Source organism: Takifugu flavidus, chromosome 4 (genome assembly GCF_003711565.1).
Source record: "Takifugu flavidus isolate HTHZ2018 chromosome 4, ASM371156v2, whole genome shotgun sequence".
NCBI classification, from domain to species: Eukaryota; Metazoa; Chordata; class Actinopteri; order Tetraodontiformes; family Tetraodontidae; genus Takifugu; species Takifugu flavidus.
The window spans coordinates 2,628,331-2,648,587 of NC_079523.1; the positions used below are offsets into that span (position 1 = coordinate 2,628,331).

The 20,257-nt window shown below is 48.7% G+C and overlaps 1 protein-coding gene across 1 annotated transcript; it reads left to right on the forward strand.

Annotated features, from left to right (window-relative positions):
- The first annotated feature begins 7,736 nt into the window (after positions 1-7,736).
- Positions 7,737-20,235, forward strand: myh7ba (myosin, heavy chain 7B, cardiac muscle, beta a). Its single transcript, XM_057029008.1, has 44 exons — positions 7,737-7,894; positions 8,181-8,345; positions 8,573-8,676; positions 8,750-8,893; positions 8,979-9,135; positions 9,217-9,244; positions 9,464-9,560; positions 10,079-10,102; positions 10,184-10,276; positions 10,377-10,440; positions 10,509-10,607; positions 10,685-10,788; positions 10,880-11,018; positions 11,093-11,211; positions 11,299-11,448; positions 11,554-11,724; positions 11,794-11,973; positions 12,041-12,173; positions 12,254-12,330; positions 12,578-12,665; positions 12,746-12,863; positions 12,942-13,065; positions 13,153-13,289; positions 14,841-15,096; positions 15,178-15,420; positions 15,504-15,680; positions 15,767-15,912; positions 15,987-16,077; positions 16,147-16,536; positions 16,651-16,777; positions 16,860-16,978; positions 17,071-17,267; positions 17,342-17,525; positions 17,623-17,788; positions 17,854-17,978; positions 18,052-18,167; positions 18,247-18,439; positions 18,522-18,725; positions 18,835-18,960; positions 19,033-19,203; positions 19,279-19,383; positions 19,459-19,554; positions 19,748-19,882; positions 20,121-20,235. The coding sequence occupies exons 2-44, from the start codon at positions 8,249-8,251 to the stop codon at positions 20,130-20,132; spliced, it is 5,826 nt and encodes a 1,941-aa protein (XP_056884988.1). The 5' UTR covers positions 7,737-7,894; positions 8,181-8,248; the 3' UTR covers positions 20,133-20,235.
- The last annotated feature ends 22 nt before the right edge of the window (positions 20,236-20,257 follow it).

Consider the following 20,257-nt stretch of genomic DNA (forward strand, 5'->3'; position numbering starts at 1 on the left):
AGAGATGTTCGGCTCAGAAGCAGATATCAGGGTGGACTTTAACACTTTCCTACAGTCCTTCTTTCTCTTTCCAGCCCCCACAGCCCCCCAAATCTGACACCACCCTCAGAGTTTATTAGCAGGAACACCCCAGGCGCGGCCATTTTCATAGCATTCTCCCAACTCTGCTTCACACTGGAGAAACTTGTGAGCCGGAGCACTCACACCCCGGTGCTAATGAGTGACACATGCCCCCCAGTCCCACCACTGACACCTAAGATCAAAGCCCTGGAAGAGAAGGAGAAAACTGGTTGGAACATTAAACCCAGTTCCCCCCTCCACTTGTCCCCATCCACCTCCTCTTTGACACCCACGCGATACGTCTGAGGGCAGCCAAATGGTGACACACCTGTCTTTTCTGCATCTGACTCAGGCGGCAGCGTGACAACGGCGTGCGTCCGTTCGCAGCGTCGACGTGGGGACAAATAATGTGTATTCCAGCTGTTCACGACACAGACGAGGCTTTACATGCTGCCACTTTTCATCCGTATTGTATAAGGGCAGGAAATTGAATTATGAAAACCTGATTTCAAATGTCTGGATCAACAGTGAATATCCCCCCCAGCCCCCCCGATCCTCCCGTTCCTCTAATCAAATTAGCCCCTTCACCCGTACCCAAACGAGACGCCACCCGGGCACTTTCCATCCTGCTGAAGGGTGTCAAGAGCAGAGCAGGCAGACTGGAGAGGGAAGGGAGTGGGGGGCGAGCCAGGGCAAAGGCAGGAAATCCCAGTGCTGCCTGAACTATTTTCCTCCATAGTTCCACCAGAACAGCTCTTTGTACCAGCCCCCCCACCTCCCCACCCCTGAGGCGACCATCCTCTACTGCTCTGCAAGGCAAACGCACCACAACGGTCGCCAAAAAGACAATCCAAACCTCTGCCTGTCTCTCTCTCTATCACACACACACACACACACACACACACACACACACACACACACACACACACACACACACACACACAAAGTGGGCACTCGTCAGCTAGAGTTGAAGACTGGGGATCAAACGCTTGGGGTTCCCCTCCATCTCAGCCCACTGTGGTTAGACCATAGACAGAGAGGCACCTTATATTACTCAAAAGCCCCAAAATGGTTAAAAAAAAGCCCACTTAAGTACACAAAAGAAATGCACACACATGGAATGGAAGAGTTTTCCTTCCTGCATCACAAATTCAACACAGAAGGCTTTGCCACAAATCGGGGCCCTTTTCCTTTGTCGTCCTCAAAACATTCCTTGTCAATAACCCCCGATCCCCACCCCGTCTCTCTTGATCACGGAGGATGCACATGCTCTTCATGTGACTCCAATGAGGAGATGGATCTGCAACAAGACACGAGTGTGTCCGTGCTCTCCCTTTCACACTGACATTCCACGACATTAAGACTGGATCCTCACGAGGAACGGGAGAAATTCTGTGACACTGGCGGAGAGGCAGAAAACGTGGCGCAAAAAAACCCCTTGTTTCCACATCGCAACATTAATTCCAGACTCAGCACCGACGTGTTGCGGAACGGGAACTGGGCCAGTTCTTAAACTGGCGTGACACACCGGTGATACCCCATGCAAAGACCAAGAGGCTGCCAAAAAAGCACACAGTGTTTTGCTTTTTTTCAAGTCCAGAACTATAGAAGAAGCAAGTGTGAATATAGTGGGTGGGAGGAGGCAAGGCACCTTGCAACAGCTGGTCTGAATTATCCGTGGGGTCGGGGGTAGTTGGCTCGCAGAGGTGGAGGGGAGGCAAGGAGACTCCTGGCGCCAGGATCGGGCCAGCAGGTCAGGGAGGATGACGATTACCAAAACACTAGCAGGCGGCCATAGCTGCACAGAGAGGGGGTGTTCCTGGCTCACACTGCTCACAGCTACAGGATGGGCAGGCGAGTGGATGACCGTGGGGGGTGCATTTCAATGTGTACGTATGAGTGTGCATGCGTGCTTGTATGTTTGTGTCAGAGAGAAAGAGGGACGCTCCTACTTCCACTTCCTATGAGATAGCCCTTTCCTGTCATTGAGAAACACACACAAAACCACCTTGGTAATGGCAGTTAGCTCCACTCAGGGTCATTCTGTCGTTTTAAACGGTGCATCATTGACATTAAACCCAAGCTGGTTTCCAACCTGATAACACAGGCCTTCACGAGTTAAGTGTAACTTCTTCTCTGTTCCTGTTCTGTAAGCTATACAACCAGCTGTTTGCAAGGTGCAGTATAGTCACTCATAAGGTTCCTGTTCTGCTTCCTCTCAGGCTCAACTGGCCACATGTGAGCCATATTCATAACTTCGTCTTAATGGTCAGACGGGGTCAGCGCTCCCTCTGCTGGCGAGGCAGGGGCGTTACATTAATGAACTGCAGCAAAACCTTTTAGGCTGGTAATTTCATACTGATATACAGCATAAAAAATGTGGTGTTTCCAAGGAGAAAATCTGCTGAATAATTCTGCCAAGTCTTAAATATACATCGACAAAAGGATCAGTCTGGATTAGAGTAACAGCTTAAACAAAAGCCCACAAAAATACTGCATATATAACCAATAATTTACATCACCTCTGCTGGCCTTCATTTTTGACACACATTTAATTTTTTGTAGGTTTTTGATCGCCACAAACAGAACATTAGAGGGTTGTCCAGGCTGCTTTACATCCCATTATCACTCTCCACACTAGCAGTTTCCTGTGCCAGATAAAACATCTGTTTGTGGTGCTGCAGCATACACAATCTAACATTTCCAAACATACCTCTGTTCAAGAAATCACTGGAAAATCATGGCGGACATCGCAGACACTTCATTACATCCAGATTTGTGTCAACATTCGTTTTCGTCAAATTTGGCCACAGGAAATATGTGTGTGAAGATCAGAGGTTGGGAAGTTTGTTTTTTCTGCTGCAGCTTTCCCTCCCCCCGCTCTCCAAAATTTACTGTTACATTTTGACTAAAATAAGAACATTTACTGGAGCAGAACTAGTGTGAGAAGACTCAAAATTAACAGAAATGATGGACACAGTGGCCATTTCTTTAAAATCATTCAATAATCTGAAATAATGCGCGTTTGGTCCTCATATTGCTGCAGTTCACACACTTACTGGTCACATACTGGAGCCAAGGTTAGTTTAAAAGCTAGAGTCAAAAATAAGTGGTTTATGTAGCCATGGCTACAAATGAGGGGGAACTCAGAGAAAGAGAAGTGGAGTCTGCAGGTGATTCTTGTACTCCACAACTACGAACACAAGAATGGAACGTAAATCCTGCAACAGTTTCCTGAGTTTTCCTTTGAGGCTGTCAGACATGTTGGCTCAGCCAGCAGCAAACAGAGCCATTATCTACCCAGAATTTTCTGGGAAACAAAAACGCTGAGCGATGACTTATCTCTGACCGTTCTCTTCACTACAAATCACAAATGGGGAAATAAGCCTGAAGGCATAAGCAACAAAACATCTGCAACCTTCGGTCTCTTTAGCTCAATATCTGTTTTGCCCCATAACTTTAAATTTGTATCCATTTACTTGTAAAAACGCATCAATGTGAGATCTGAGATCTATTTGACATCTCCAATAATGATGAGCATGTTGACGTGAGGTCTTCTTTCATCCACTTTAGGTCCCATTGCAACACATTATAATGTACTGAACTGTTTGTTTAAGAACATTATTTAGCTTTTGCAAGCTCACATGCTGTCTTTTTTTAATATATTTTATTATTGTATGGTAGTATGTGACTCATGGTGATGATATATAATTTTAAATTATCAAAGGCTGATAGTACTACAGTATGTAGGTATGATTATATACCACTAGGGGGCAGAGGTACACAGGACCACAAAAGTTCCCGACGAGGTAAATTTGGTTATTTTCGTACTAATTTTAAAGCTGCTTTTATAGTAAAAAGGTGCCTTTGTCGCCTCCTCAGAGGGAACCATTGCCCTGTGTCTGAATCCCTCCAATTGTTTAAATTCTGGCTTCATGCACAGGTAAGAGGCTTGAACCAGAGCTCGAGCACTGATGTTCACACTATTCTAACACTGCCAATTAAGAGATGGCAACACACACACACATTTCTGTATTGTGAAGTGTGGATGAAGATGAGGACTGATTCTGTCTCTCTCTCACACACACACACACACACGCACGCACACACTCGGGGTGTCAGCTGTCCGAGGGTCTGGCCTGCTGCCGGGAAGTAGCACTTCTCTGGATGCCAAGTTGATCCTTCTGTTACATCTCAGTGAGTGAAGCACGAGCAGAGTTTCCCCCCCAAGGACGCTTTTCACCTGCTTACACTCCTGCTCAGCATCCTAGGAAAAGATTCTGCGGCCAACCATGAGGTGGCTGGTCCACACACTCACTGTCACCTGTCGTGCGAGTACCACACATAAAAGAGAGAAAACAACAAACAAAAGAACAACCTATACATTTCTAATATTCAGATTAGACCTCTGGCTTCAAATGCACCAGACATTACTTTAATGTACTTTACGTACAAGCAGAATTCTGTTAAATGAGTTTTCAACATGGATAAAATACATTTAAAGCACTGGGGGGGTAATTGAAGTGCAACTAATTGAAGTGCTCGGGTTCTGTCTGGCAAACACGTCCACGTCTAAAACTCATGGTGTGAGGGAGTCTGAGTGAATGTTTAATGCAAATGGGGGCCCAGAGCCTGTGTGACCTGTGAAAGGGCACCCAGAACAGCAACAGGCGGCACACCCGAGGCCGAGCGCTCACTGCCACCTGCACCGGCACGACCAACCGTAAATCAGACGAGGCCGTGCTCCCTCTGACAGCGAGATGCTGTAGGTCACAAACTGAAGGTCTTCCTGAACTGGAAGTTTTCCTTCCAAGTCTGTTTATAGCTGCGCAGAGCAGCTGAAGTCCGTACGGCTGCCCAGGAAGTGTGATTTCCATTGGAAACTTGGAGTCCTGATGGCATCGGAACACCAGACGATCAATGTGACCTGAATGTTTCTGTTATTGAACAGTTTATCAGACAGCCTTCACGCTCCAGGCTGACGCGCAGCCTTGCTAACCCTTTCATTCTGCTTCACCTGACAGCAGGGGGCCACAGGGTGGCTCCCGCAGGGATCCCGGAGTGCGTCAGATTGTCTGCAGGCCTGTGTTTGGATAAGGCGGCACGTCCATTGTCTCTGATGCCCCAGCTGGGTGGAGGTATGCCTCCGCGCTCCTGAAATAGAAAGACAGCTGAGAGCTGCCATGCATACTCTGGGTAGGGCTGGTTGGGCAGGCCGGGCCCACTGACCCAGACCACAACTTAGCACAAAGAGGGACGGGGTATTGTCTGGAGCCAGAGGTTAATAGCCGAGGTATTAAACTCCCCAACAATGGCTCACGAAGAGGCTGATTAACTCCGCTGGGTTACTGAAGCCTGCGTGTGGGCGGGTGTCAGCGAGGTGCAGCCGGCGCGTTCGGGTAATTGAGGCTTTAGTGTGCGTTTGTGCCACGCGTCAGCCCGTCTCCACTCTGACGAACCGACGGCTGAGAGCTGAGCCCACGCAGTTGCTGCAAGGTATTGTGGGCAGTCGTGTGATTACAGAAACATCCACTGTCCACCGATGCTTAGATCTGAAAGGTAACGAGGCTTCACGGGCCATTTTAGGTCACAGCCAGAGAACAAAAACATGGTCCGACAAGCTGAAAATCTTAAGTTCTACAGGTTTTCTGCATCAGAACATGAGGAAGAATTGGCCAAAGAAAATTCTGATCTTTTTTAGTTTTTGTTAACTTCTTTCTGTGTGTAAATCAGTTGTTTTTGATACAAATCAACTCTTTTAATTTTATAGATATTTTACAGATATTTCAGATATTTACGATCTCGCCCTTTTCCTCTTCCAGAGGATCTTTTCCTCTGTCCTCTGAAAGTCCTGCTTCAGGTTATCAGCAGGACCTCTGCAGCTGATGGAGGAATCTGACTGTCGTCTGCGATTAGACTCTACTGGGAATGGCTGCAATCATAATTCCAAATCTCTCTCCATCTCCCTGCCTAAGCCCGCTGGCATCCGGTGCATGATGATCTAAAACAACTGTGACCGACCCCCAGATCAAATCTTGATGCCCGAAATGTCGCCTCCTCGCGCGCACATCACCGCGCGGTCGGCCAGCGATCGCTGCGACCGCGCCGAGGACTGTGCTCCAGTGTTTTCGGGACTCCAGCTGGTTGTCGGTTTGGTCATTTTATCTGGGAGGGTCGTTTCAAGCGGCGACAAATGTCTGATAATCAAAACACCGATGGGCTTGGCTGCATTCAGGACTAAATGATTTTGAGGAGCACAGGGGACGTAAAGAGAGCTGCTAGAAATCAGCTGTTGCACTGATCTGCAGTGTAGCAGCGCAGGGAGATGTGCAGGGGGACGACACTCACTGTGTGTGTGTGTGTGTGTGTGTGTGTGTTTTGGTGCAGGAGTATGCGGACTTATTTAAAGCCAGCAGCTATGGGGACTTTGGGATTCATCTCCTCCTCATGTGTTATCAGCATGCCAGCTTTTCAAATGGAGCAGCATGTGAGACAGTACACAAAACAGCCTCTCTGAAGAGCCCCTCGTCCCAGAATAGCTCCGGCCCGTTCAGGCCCGCTCTATCTCGCTGATGTCCAAGAAAGTTGGAGCCGTCGGGCAACACCTCAATCTGCCACAGCAACAGATAAGCGGCATCAACAAAGATGGCCACCCGCCGCGTAAAAACTTCCACAGGGGTTATTTTCCCCTTTAGGCGCTCCGTCGTACTCCGAGCACCCGAGAGTCGCTGCCTCATCCGTGTGGCTTTCGCAGATTCCAGCGCCGCTAACAGCTAACAGCCAATCTCCCTATCAGGAATGCTGGACTCTGGCTTTGTCTATTCTGAGAAACTGTGGACCCCTTCCCCACCCTGTGCCGCACTGTCACCCTGCTCTCATACCAGGCACCAACCTCTCCCCTTGCTCTGAAGGTCAGATGTGGTGAGGTCAGTCAGGCACCCGAACGCAACACTTCATCAAGAAATAGCCAGTGTCCAGAAAGACGTCTCCCGTGCGCAGGAACACAGACCGCGTCCTGACAGTAGCGTGACTAAAGAGACAGCCCATCATTTGGTTTAGGGCCGAGGCTGCTGGTGCAACACCTTTGCTGCCTGCAACTTCACAGAATCTGTAACCGCTCCTTAGACTCGTAAAAACTGTCCCTCTCTTTTCACCGAAATCAGGCTTTTTATCGCATCGAGAGCCGCGCCATGTTTATCTCTATTAATATAATGATGTGTATTTATAGTAGCCTGTTTAATGCCGTGCCGCTCCTGAAATAAGCTCTTCTAAGGTTGCATCCTCTTTAGCCACACAATAGCAAACATCTCTTTTGGCACTATTGCAGGACGATTACCTAAGGGCAACATGAGTTCATAAGCAGCAGTCATTTACAGAGAGGGGGGCTTCACCTCTATTTATCAGAAGGGTGACGGTGGAATCTATAAAATAACTATGCTATAGATGGGTATGTCTCCAAAAAAATGGGTTTCTGGCAGTTTTCTTCCGTTTGCTGACACAACTCACCACTTGATGAGTCCTTCAAAATGCACTGCGAAAAAACTAAATCTGCCCATGCCGGGATGCTCCTGATGCAATCCTCTCCAGTGCATAAAATCACTGAGATACAAAAATAGCCGGCTTGGGTTCAGCGCAATGACAAAAACGCAGCTTTCCTTTTGTGTCAATTGAGACAGGCGCTCCGCACCAATGGGCGCCGGAGGTGGTGGCATATGCTAATCAGTGACAAATGTCCACTGACCGTGACCTTGAGAAACACGGTATAAAGGAAGACCCCATCTCCACAGGCTGTTATTTCGTTCTGATCGCCCCGGGGTCAGTGGACAACTTTTAGGTAGGTCGCTTATTACGCACTTTACGCGCGCAGGGACGAACCTCTAAATCTTATTATAGACTAATAATACGCCTTATTTAAGTGTAGTATTACTGCTAACTTCTCCGCCATGTGTCAGTTAACACTCTGTTTCTCTTTTTTTTCTGTGATTGTGGATGTTATTTTGATCTTTGGCACGAAAAGAGTGTTGTGTGTTTTCATCCAGCGTGTAGGCCGAAATAGCAGAAATAGCTGCAACTCTGAAAAAACGACTTGAAACAACTGCAGAGTTCTTACTTATTTTTAGCTAAGGAATCCCTCCTCGTCCGTCTCTGCTGCGTTCGGGCTTTTGGGAACCGGCGCGGAGTTGCCACCATGCCGCTCTTTGACACGACGGAGTTCGGGGAGGCTGCTCCGTATTTACGCAAGTCCGACCAGGAGCTGCTGACGTCGCGCACCGTTGCCTTTGACGGTAGGGTGTTTTAAAAGGGGTTTAAACTGTGGCTCATATTGTTGGCTGTTTAATTTTCACAAAGCGAATGTGATACACAGACCAAATTATTCTCGCAATTTTCAAGTCTGAAATTCTAAAAGTCCAAACGTTCAACAAATTATAGTTTACATGGAGCTTTTAAGTGCTTCTTTATTTCTGCCACATATTTGGAGCATTGCTGTAACTCCTTGATTTTGGCTGATCAGGCAAGAAACGAGCCTGGATCCCTGACGATAAAGAAGCCTACATCGAGATTGAAATCAAGGAGCTCAAAGGTGACAAAGTCATCGTTGAAACCAAAGATGGGAGGGTAGGTGACCGTCGCTCAGAAGGCCGCAGGAAACTAGGCACGTGTAGCGAAACGTTCCCTCTGGTGTTCACAGACTCTGACGGTAAAGGATGGTGACATCCAGCAGATGAACCCTCCCAAGTACGACATGATGGAGGACATGGCCATGCTGACGCACCTCAACGAGGCGTCCGTCTTGTACAACCTGCGCAGACGCTACTCGGCCTGGATGATCTACGTGAGTCCACCGCCGCCACGATCGTGGGAAGCACGCAGGCTTCGTCTCGACTGAACCTCGTTTCCTCCTTTCCTCGTTTCCTCAGACCTACTCGGGGCTCTTCTGTGTGACGGTGAATCCCTACAAATGGCTGCCGGTCTACACGGCCCCCGTGGTCGCCGCCTACAAGGGCAAACGCCGCTCCGAGTCTCCTCCGCACATCTACTCCATCGCAGATAACGCGTACAACGACATGCTGCGAAGTGAGCCGCGTAAAATCTGCCAATGAGCGCGAGAGTGGAGACAGGTGATCGTCCTTTCATCTCTGTTTATTCTCCTTTCAGATCGTGAGAATCAGTCTATGCTCATCACGTAAGTCTGTCCTTTTAGGGGAAGCAGCCGCGCAACACGTAAACATCTTCGCTCCTTTTTCCTCCTTTTTCCCCCCCTCCCGTTGAAATCTCTCCTCACTTTTTTGTTGACTTTCTCTCCTGTGTATTGTGTTGATTTGGATTTTCTACACCAGTTTTGTGACCACTTTTGACCTGTTGTATGTACATTTTATTATTATTTTTTTTCACACTCCTATAGCGGAGAATCCGGTGCTGGCAAAACTGTCAACACGAAACGTGTCATTCAGTATTTTGCCATTGTGGCAGCTCTTGGGGACACAACTGCCAAAAAAGGAGTAAGGCTGATGTGGCAACCCATATTTTTTTTATTTCCCATTTTTGCACCGTTTTTTTTGTTTTTGTTTTTCCTTTTCATTTTTTTTGATCCCAGGAATCCTTCAGTGTTTTCCCCTGAAGTCATTTTCATACATTTTCCCTTTTTTAAAAATGGTGAATGTGAGAACTGCATTCATGTCTCCACCCTAATGTGTCACCACCTGCAGCTGCTTTATTCTGCCTTCTTGTTGATTTTAAACTATTTTTCCTTTTCTCTTCTTTGTCCTTTTTCCCCCCCTTTCCTTTTCCTTGGCTTTGAGCTGCTATCAAATGTGTTGTTTCACGTCAGTTTTTCCTACCTTTTCCCGCCCTTTTCATTTGCTACACTTCATCTTATCAAACACAAAGGCCATTTTTTCCCGCCTTGGCTTTGTCTAATTTCCAGATTGTTTGTAATATTTGTCCTTGGTTGTGGTTGTGTTGGTCAGCTATAAAAATGGCACAAACCTCACAGGCTTCATGTCTTTCTCTGTTGCAGCAAGGGCCCGCCACCAAAACAGGGGTGAGTTTCAATTGCTAAAACCCATTTTAGGTGAAAACATATATATATTTGCAACATCAATTTGCCCGTGTTTTCCTTCAGGGGACCCTGGAAGATCAGATCATTGAGGCAAATCCTGCCATGGAGGCTTTTGGAAATGCCAAAACAATTAGGAACGACAACTCGTCCCGTTTTGTAAGTGCCGGGTTTTTTCCTGCCGGATTGACACACTTTCATGATGTGTGAGAGCTGCTAACGGATCAGGTCTGAAACGTTCCACTGGTTCTTCCAACAGGGTAAATTCATCAGGATCCACTTCGGGCATACTGGCAAATTAGCCTCGGCCGATATTGACATATGTGAGCCAACCCTCAAAAGAACATTTCTTCTCTCCGTCACCCTTTCACACAATCAATCTGTCCTTCAGATCTTCTGGAAAAATCCAGAGTGATATTTCAGCAGCCTGGGGAGAGGAGCTACCACATCTACTACCAGATCATGTCGCAGAAGAAACCAGAACTGCTAGGTTAGCCTTGCCGTCCACTACGGATGTTTGGTCTACGTCTACGATTGCCTCCTCACGGTCTAATCCCTTTGTTGCAGACATGCTGCTGGTTTCCTCCAACCCTTACGACTACCACTTCTGCTCCCAGGGCGTGACCACCGTGGAGAGCATGGATGACGGACAGGAGCTGATGGCAACAGATGTAAGAGCTTCTAATATTCAGCTGCATTTCACTGAAACGTGTTCATTCGATCTGCGAAGCTGTGAGATGACGTTTGGCGGCTTCCTCGCAGCACGCCATGGATATCCTCGGCTTCCTGCCCGATGAGAAGTACGGCTGCTACAAAATAGTCGGGGCCATCATGCACTTCGGCAACATGAAGTTCAAGCAGAAGCAGCGGGAGGAGCAGGCAGAGGCCGATGGCACCGAAAGTAAGAGTCGCCCTCGGTGCGCGTGGACGCAGAAATAAGAGTCAGACTTTTAGCTTCTGGCGTTTGGTCAGCAGGTGCCGACAAGGCCTCGTACCTGATGGGCGTCAGTTCAGCTGACCTCATGAAAGGCCTCCTCCACCCGAGGGTGAAGGTGGGCAATGAGTATGTGGTGAAAGGACAGAATGTCGAACAGGTGAGATCCTGGACCTAAAAACACATTTCAATGCTAGGCCATCTTGATCATTACCCACCATAGAAGCATGTGTTTCCCTCTGGGTAGGTCAACTATGCCGTCGGCGCTCTGGCCAAAGCCACTTATGACCGCATGTTCAAGTGGCTCGTGGGACGCATCAACCGGACCCTCTACACCTCCCTCCCTCGCCAGTACTTCATAGGAGTCCTGGATATTGCTGGTTTTGAGATCTTTGAGGTGGGTTGATCCATATCGTGGTTAAGTCAGGCGGTAAAAAGATAAGTGCGTGCTCGTGCTCGTGCTCGTGCCCGCCTTTGAACGCTGCTTCCTCTTTCGCTGCAGCTCAACAGCTTCGAGCAGCTGTGCATCAACTTCACCAACGAGAAACTGCAACAGTTTTTCAACCATCACATGTTCATCCTGGAGCAGGAGGAGTACAAGAGGGAGGGGATCGAATGGACGTTCATCGACTTTGGGCTTGACCTCCAAGCCTGCATTGACCTAATAGAGAAGGTGAATAGAGCCTTTCCCACTTATAGAATAAACTATAAGTATGAACTGATTTCTTTTTCTTCCCTCCAGCCAATGGGCATCATGTCCATCCTCGAAGAGGAGTGCATGTTCCCGAAGGCCACAGACTACAGTTTCAAAGCTAAGCTGTACGATAATCATATCGGCAAGTCACCTAATTTCCAAAAGCCGCGGCCGGACAAGAAGCGCAAGTATGAGGCCCACTTTGAGCTGGTCCACTACGCTGGAGTGGTAAGTGAGCTGCCAGGAGGTTTTTAGAGTTTTTAGGAATTCAGTTTGCTAATTGCTGCTGTTTTAGGTGCCTTATAACATTGTTGGATGGCTGGACAAAAACAAAGATCCACTAAATGAGACGGTGGTGGCCTGTTTCCAGAAGTCTGCCAACAAGCTGCTCGCTTGTCTGTATGAGAATTATGTGGGCTCAGACTCAGGTATGGATCAACACCGGAGCGTGTTTCAGCATACAGGAAGCAGTTTGTTCCCCAAATTAAAGTGCTGGTATTTCTCACAGCGTCCGACCACAAGACAGGAATCAAAGAAAAGAGGAAGAAGGCCGCCTCTTTCCAGACGGTGTCTCAGGTTCACAAGGTGAGAGGGAGGTCGGAACGGGGGTCGAATGTTGACGCGTGCTGTCCGAAGTTCTGAGTGGGAAAAGCTGGGATGGAGGCAGTTAAGACTTGCAGTGATGTTTAGGGCAATGATCACATGAACATCACTTTAAGTCTGTGCTGGCTCCTCTCCTCATCACGCCAAGGACGTCACCTGTGAGGAGATCCAAATCCACCAGCAGCTTTATTTCTGTGCTGGGTGACTGATTGCTTCTCTGACGCTGCAGGAAAACCTGAACAAGCTGATGACCAACCTGCGCAGCACCCAGCCACACTTCGTCCGCTGTATTATCCCAAACGAGACCAAGACTCCAGGTAACGCTCGGCACCACCACCACCACCACCTCAGCTCGCTGTGGGAGCACAGGCTCACCTTTGGTACCTGTTCTGTGCAGGAATCATAGACCCATTCCTGGTGCTGCACCAGCTGCGCTGCAACGGTGTTCTGGAAGGCATCAGGATCTGCAGAAAGGGGTTCCCAAACCGAATCCTCTACGCTGAATTCAAACAGCGGTACAGCCCAACTTCAGTCCAGTCTTTATTTCATTCTGGATCCTGACTAAAGTCCGACTCTTTCCCTGTTGTATTTAGTTATCGCATCCTGAACCCTCAGGCTATTCCCGATGATAAGTTCGTGGACAGTCGGAAAGGTGCAGAGAAGCTACTGAGCACACTGGACATCGACCACAACCAGTACCGATTTGGACACACAAAGGTGGGAAGACACGCTTCGTAAAAATCAGCTGACACACCCTGGAAATCTCTCTCGTGACATTTCCTTTGCGCTGTTCCCATCACAAAGGTGTTTTTTAAGGCTGGTCTGCTGGGTCACCTCGAGGAGATGAGGGACGAGCGTTTGGCCAAAGTCCTGACCTTGCTGCAGGCAGCTGCTCGAGGCAAAATAATGAGGATGGAATTGAGGAAGATGACGGAAAGAAGGTAAAAATAGGTCAAGGTGGCTTTAATCTTTGTCCAGAAATTCCTTTTTTAAAAGCCTAAATGAATAAAGGAAGTATTTCTAGATGCGGGAAAGCCTTTGAACATAACCCCGCGCTGGAAGGTGAAAACACGAGTTCTTAAAAAAAAAAAGCCTCCCCCCCAGCAGTTGTTTTTCTGAACAGGTTCAATAGCAACACGATCAGCTGCGAGTTTTTCAGCGTGTGATACACTATACCTTAGTGTTCGCTCCCTCGCTCCAGTATGTGCGGCATGCAAGGGCAGTGTTTTCGACGTGTGTGAGGCGTGTGCTTGCCCTTCTATGGTCACCAGGCATGTGTGTGGCCTCAACTCTTAATAAGAGCTCCACTCAACCTTCACACACGCACCACTCCTACAGGTCTCTGGCCATTCTCTCCATTCACACTCTCTAAATTAAACAATGCCGATGGCGTCCTGCGGAGCCAGGTGGCGACATGTGTCAAGCAGCAGCTGCCTCGGCCCTCCCTAAAAATACAACCCTCCCCCCCCACTGCCCGATGGCCTCTGGCCCCTTTTGTCCATGGCGCCTGCACTTCTCAGTGAGTGCATTGATGGGATATGTGGCGGGTGACAGAGGATTTACGTGGGACGCCGGACAGAGGGCTTTGGTTTCTAAATAAACACAGACGCTCACCTTTGAGAGTCATGCAACACACAGCCATGTCAAAAATGTAATCAGCCCCGCCACCCACCTCCCCCCACCCATGCAGCCGCCTCCCTATCTTGTGTGGACACTTACGCTCAGGCTTTTAACATTGACGGGAAGTCCTTGACCAGCGTGCTCTGGGTCCAAATTTAGGCCCACGAGACACCATTCTCCAGAGACCAAATCAGCCTGGTCACTCTGCTCTTTCCCAGCCGTGAAACTTCAAAAGCAGCAGCAGCAGGTTTATGATTTCATGTTGGAGGGGACGGTTGCAGGATTAGTGCACCAACACATTAAGCACCAAGGACAAGTAACTGCATAAATAAATAGATGGGGAACTCCCACATAAATCTTCCTGACCTTCTTCCCTTTACTTGATCTGAACTTCATTTCGCCTGTTTCAAAGACACCCTGACCTTGTCGTCATTCCCGTTCTTTCATGTTGTATGTTGCTACACACGCGCTACACTTTATACATAATTATCTGCTTTATTATATTTTGATTACATAAAAAAGTGCTCTGAGAGCGGCCTCTATCAACATTTCCTGAAAATCTGCTCAAAAATGTTCTGTTATTTTGCTAAAAAGCCACCAAAACACCAGTGGCCACATAAACTCCTCAGAATATATAATAGCACACACTATTAGACTGGAATGATCCACTGTATGATAACTTTATAGTGCCACCTTTATAGTGCCCTGGCTGCAGTGCCCCATTTGAGGTTTTTCTACAGGTTTTGGTTTAATTAACTACATAGTCTGGGTTTTTTTTGTGTAACTCTGAAGGTGTCATTTAAAATATATATCTAAACATCATTTAATTAACTATTATGTTGGAAAACACTCACCCTTCATTAATTCTTTAGGGATGCGCTGATGATCATCCAGTGGAACATTCGTGCCTTCAATGCGGTCAAGCACTGGCCATGGATGAAGCTCTTCTTCAAAATAAAGCCTCTCCTGAAGAGCGCCACCACTGAGAAAGAGCTGGCCTCTCTAAAGGAGGAGCTGGCTAAGCTGAAGGAGGCCCTGGAGAAGTCCGAGGTCAAACGGAAAGAGCTGGAGGAGAGGCAGGTCAGCCTGATCCAAGAGAAGAATGACCTCGCTCTACAACTGCAGGCGGTACGTTGTCACTGTGAAGGGGACAGAAGTTGCTGTGGCGTGATGATGCACCCAGCTTAGAGTTTCTCCTCATCCCTGCAGGAGCAAGACAACCTAGCTGATGCAGAGGAGCGCTGTGACCTGCTCATCAAAACTAAGATCCACCTGGAGGCCAAAGTGAAGGAAATCATGGAGAGGCTAGAGGACGAAGAGGAGATCAACACCAGCATCCTTGCTAGTAAGCGCAAGCTGGAGGACGAGTGCGCTGAGTTAAAGAAAGACATTGATGATCTGGAGATCACTCTGGCTAAGGTGGAAAAAGAGAAACATGCCACTGAGAACAAGGTGAGGAAAATGGGGGGGTGGGGGGGCAAGCGAGGAGACATCCAGTGGATTCAGATCTGAGTTTTTGTTCTCCTTGTTTGCAGGTGAAGAACCTGATTGAGGAAATGGCAGCTCTTGATGAAACCATACTGAAGCTGAGCAAAGAGAAGAAGGCTCTCCAGGAGGCCCACCAGCAGACTCTAGATGACCTACAGGCAGAGGAAGACAAAGTCAACACTCTGACCAAAGCCAAGATCAAGCTGGAGCAACAAGTAGATGATGTGAGTCTGTTCACCAAGATCAGAAGCGAACGCTGCTATAAAACGGGATGTACTGTGTATAACATTGAGTTAACTTCCCAAATCAGCTGGAAGGTTCACTGGAACAAGAGAAGAAGCTGCGTATGGATCTGGAGAGGGCCAAACGTAAGCTGGAGGGGGATGTGAAGCTCTCCTTGGAATCAATTATGGACTTGGAGAATGACAAACAGCAACTCGAAGAGAAGCTGAAAAAGTGAGATTTGCTGCATTTCCAGGTCATCATTGCACATGAACACAAATAAACAGTATCTCGAAAATTTCCTCCAGGAAAGACTTTGAAATGAATGAGCTGAGCACCCGCGTCGAAGATGAGCAGGCCCTGGTCAATCAGCTCCAGAAGAAGATAAAGGAGCTACAGGTGCGAGTTTTGGGACTCTAGAACTGATCAATCACATATTATCAGGAACTGATTTATGGTTCCTTTCAGGCTCGTACTGAGGAGCTGGAGGAGGAGCTGGAGTCAGAGCGGGCTTGCAGGGCCAAAGTGGAGAAGCAGCGAAGTGAGGTGGCTCGTGAGCTGGAAGAGCTCAGCGAGCGCCTGGAGGAGGCCGGTGGGGCGACGTCAGCCCAGATTGAAATGAACAAGAAGAGGGAGGCCGATTTCTTGAAGCTCCGGAGAGACCTGGAGGAGGCCATGCTGCACCACGAGGCCACCACGGCAGCCCTGAGGAAGAAACACGCCGACAGCGTGGCGGAGCTGAGCGAGCAGATCGACAGCCTGCAGCGAGTCAAGCAGAAGCTGGAGAAGGAGCGAAGCGAGGCCAAGATGGAAATTGATGATCTGGCCTCCACGGTGGAGCAACTGTCCAAAAACAAGGTTGACAGAACAGACTATAAACACAATTAAAAATCCAGAAACAGGACACAAATGATCACAGTTACCGAATCAAAGAAGGCAGAGGAAGTAAAAACATACACTTCTGATCTGCAGGCATCAGCAGAGAAGACCTGCCGACTGTATGAAGACCAAATGAACGAGGCCAAAGCAAAGGTCGATGAGCTCCAGAGGCAGCTCAACGACAGCAACAGTCAAAGGGCTCGTGCGCAGACCGAGAGTGGTGAGGATCTTCATCTGAACTTGGTCAGCTCAGACTGATTCGCAGAATAATAGTAGAGCGTCTGTTTCCCGTCACCATAAAGGTGAGCTGAGCCGAAAGCTTGAAGAGCGAGAAGCCATGGTTGCCCAGCTGCAACGTTCCAAGAACTCCTTCAGCCAGAGTGTCGAGGAGCTCAAGAAACAGCTGGAGGAGGAGAACAAGGTCGGCTTCTGATCTCTGCATGCTCCTCTGCTGGTCTTGTAGCCAAACCTATGAAGCTGGACTCAATGCTCTCCAACTTTTGATCCATAAAGGCCAAAAGTTCTCTGGCCCACGCACTGCAGTCATCTCGACACGACTGCGATCTCCTCAGAGAGCAGTATGAGGAGGAGCAGGAGGCCAAGGGTGAACTGCAGAGAGCTCTGTCCAAGGCCAACGCCGAGGTGGCTCAGTGGAGAACGAAGTATGAAACTGATGCCATCCAGAGGACCGAGGAGCTGGAGGAAGCCAAGTGAGTCTGGTGTTTGCTTGACTTAATCAGGAGATCTTTAACAGTTAAAAGAACGACCGTTTACATCTCATTAGGAAGAAGCTGGTGATGCGTCTGCAGGAGGCCGAGGAGACTGTGGAGGGATCTAACGCCAAGTGTTTGTCCCTGGAGAAGACCAAGCACCGCCTGCAGACCGAGATCGAGGACCTGGTTGTTGACCTGGAACGTGCCAACGCTGCAGCCACTGCTCTTGACAAGAAGCAACGCAACTTTGACAAGGTTCGTCGGTTCCTCCTCATCAACAACCGATGAAAGTGCCTGTTGTGAGGTGAAACCTGGTCGCAGTAATCCAGGGTGTTCGTTTCGTTTTCTCCAGGTGTTGGCTGAGTGCAGACAGAAGTATGAGGAGTGTCAGTCAGAGCTCGAGGCCTCTCAAAAAGAGTCTCGTGGACTGAGCACCGAGCTGTTCAAACTGAAGAACTCCTACGAGGAAAGCCTGGACCATCTGGAGACTGTCAAGAGGGAAAACAAGAACCTCCAAGGTAGAGCATGATAGCTCATTCCACTAGAGACTAGAATGTATCTAATAACACTTTGACCCCCACAGAGGAGATCGCGGACCTGACGGATCAAATCAGTCAGGGTGCGAAGACCATCCATGAACTGGAGAAGATCAAGAAAGGGCTGGAACTGGAAAAAAGTGAGATTCAAGCTGCTCTGGAAGAAGTTGAAGTAAGCAGTTTTGCACCTTCTTTTACTTGCTGCGAGGACAGATGTTTGACCAAGGTCCATCGGTCTGTCTCAGGGCACTCTGGAGCACGAAGAAAGCAAAACTCTGCGCATCCAGCTGGAGTTGAACCAGATGAAGGCCGACGTCGACAGGAAGCTGGCAGAGAAAGATGAGGAACTGGACAACCTTCGGTGGGATTCTGCGAATACCTGGATTTTCACTGATGTGTCATCACACCCTGCTGACGTTTCCTCTCATCTCTCGTTGCAGTCGTAACCATCAGAGAACCCTTGAGTCCATGCAGGCCACCTTGGATGCAGAGGCTAAGTCTCGCAACGAGGCGGTGCGCCTGAGGAAGAAGATGGAGGGCGACCTGAACGAGATGGAGGTGCAGCTGAACCACGCTAACAGGCAGGCTGCAGAGTCCCAGAAGCTTCTGAGAAACCTGCAAGTTCAGATCAAGGTGAGCCTTCATCAGATTCATCCATTGACGTCTTTCCTCAGCGAGCCAGTTCATAAGACCTCAACCTGGTTGCTGACTGCAGGACATTCAGATGGAACTTGATGAGACTGTTCATCAGAATGAGGAGCTGAAGGATCAGGTGGTGGTGACCGAGCGCCGCAACAACCTGCTGGCTGCAGAGGTGGAGGAGCTCAGGGCGCTGCTGGAGCAGAATGACCGCGCACGCAAGCTAGCCGAGCACGAGCTGCTTGAAGCCACTGAGAGAGTCAACCTGTTGCACTCTCAGGTACAAAGTGAAAATCACCCTTAAATGCGGCATAAAACAGTTTTCCTCAAAGTCTCAGTTTAATCCACAGGTAATTTTGCTGAATGAATTCAATGAATTCCTGTTTCAGAACACATCTTTGATCAGCCAGAAGAAGAAGCTAGAGAATGACCTGTCCACGCTGTCAAATGAGGTGGACGATGCTGTGCAGGAGTGCCGCAACGCAGAGGACAAGGCCAAAAAGGCCATCACCGATGTAAGCTCTAAACTGTGCCCAGGGACCTGGTTGACGTGTCAGTCAAATGAAAACGGGTCCGCCATCTTGTAGGCGGCCATGATGGCCGAGGAACTGAAGAAGGAGCAGGACACCAGCGCCCATCTGGAGAGGATGAAGAAGAACATGGAGCAGACGGTAAAGGATCTGCAGATGCGCCTGGATGAGGCTGAACAGATCGCACTGAAGGGTGGGAAGAAGCAGGTGCAGAAGCTGGAGGCCAGGGTGAGAAACGAGTGACGCTATTCTCCTAGGCAAACAATCCGAATGTCTCCTGACTGGATCCGATGCTACTTGAAGGTGAAAGAACTGGAGAACGAGCTGGAATCTGAGCAGAAAAAGAGCCAAGAGTTCCAGAAAGGAGTGCGCAAATATGAGAGGAGAATCAAAGAGCTCTCCTACCAGGTAACGCGAGTCTGATTATTTCAGCCGCTTCCCTTTTCACTAAGAAAGATCTGTTATCCTGCTTTTTCCCTGCAGGCTGAGGAAGACAAGAAGAACCTGATCCGACTGCAGGAGCTCATCGATAAGCTCCAGGTCAAAGTGAAGAGTTACAAAAGACAGACTGAGGAAGCGGTGAGTTCACCAGTGCTGGGGAAAAAAGCACAGTTACTGAAGTGGTTACGTTACGCATTTATATGCAGTCACCCTTGATTTTGCACCTCCTGACCACATCATCAGCCATATCCGAGATCCTGGGACAGCTCATAGCTTTTTAAAATACACCGAGCACGTCTTCAGGTCATTGAACCCCCAGTCATGTCTGCAGGAGGAGCAGGCCAACTGCAACCTGTCCAAGTACAGGAAGCTCCAGCATGAGCTCAACGACGCGGAGGAGAGGGCCGACATGGCCGAAACGCAGGTCAATAAGCTGCGGGTCCGCACCCGCGACCAAGGCAGCAAGGTCAGTAAACAAATGCGGATCGCGTTTCGTACGATAGCGCCGCTCCAACTGCGCGGCCTTTGGAAATATTGGTCAGGAATAGTTTGCAGGCGAGAGCTAATTTTAGAGGAGACCATGTGTAATCCTCCGAATTAACGTAGACACGCTGGAGATGGTTCATGCGATCGCTCATGTGACGAGTAACTCCGACACCGTGTGCAGTTGCTAATAAACAATCCCTGTTCTGGTGTCGTTCCAGCTGGCCGAGTGATGCGCCGAGGCCCCGACACTGCAGCCGCAGCAGCCAGCTGCAACAGCTGTGCTAAACTGTGAGAACGCGTCAAATAAACAATAAAATGCTTGCAACCTTCAAATACGTCTTACTTTGTTTTCCTC

Coding starts and splice junctions, on each gene's coding strand:
- myh7ba (XM_057029008.1), top strand. CDS start 8,249: ATGCCGCTCTTTGACACGACGGAGTTCGGGGAGGCTGCTCCGTATTTA. Junction 9,136..9,216: donor GTACAACGACATGCTGCGAA/GTGAGCCGCGTA, acceptor TTCTCCTTTCAG/ATCGTGAGAATCAGTCTATG. Junction 9,245..9,463: donor AATCAGTCTATGCTCATCAC/GTAAGTCTGTCC, acceptor ACACTCCTATAG/CGGAGAATCCGGTGCTGGCA.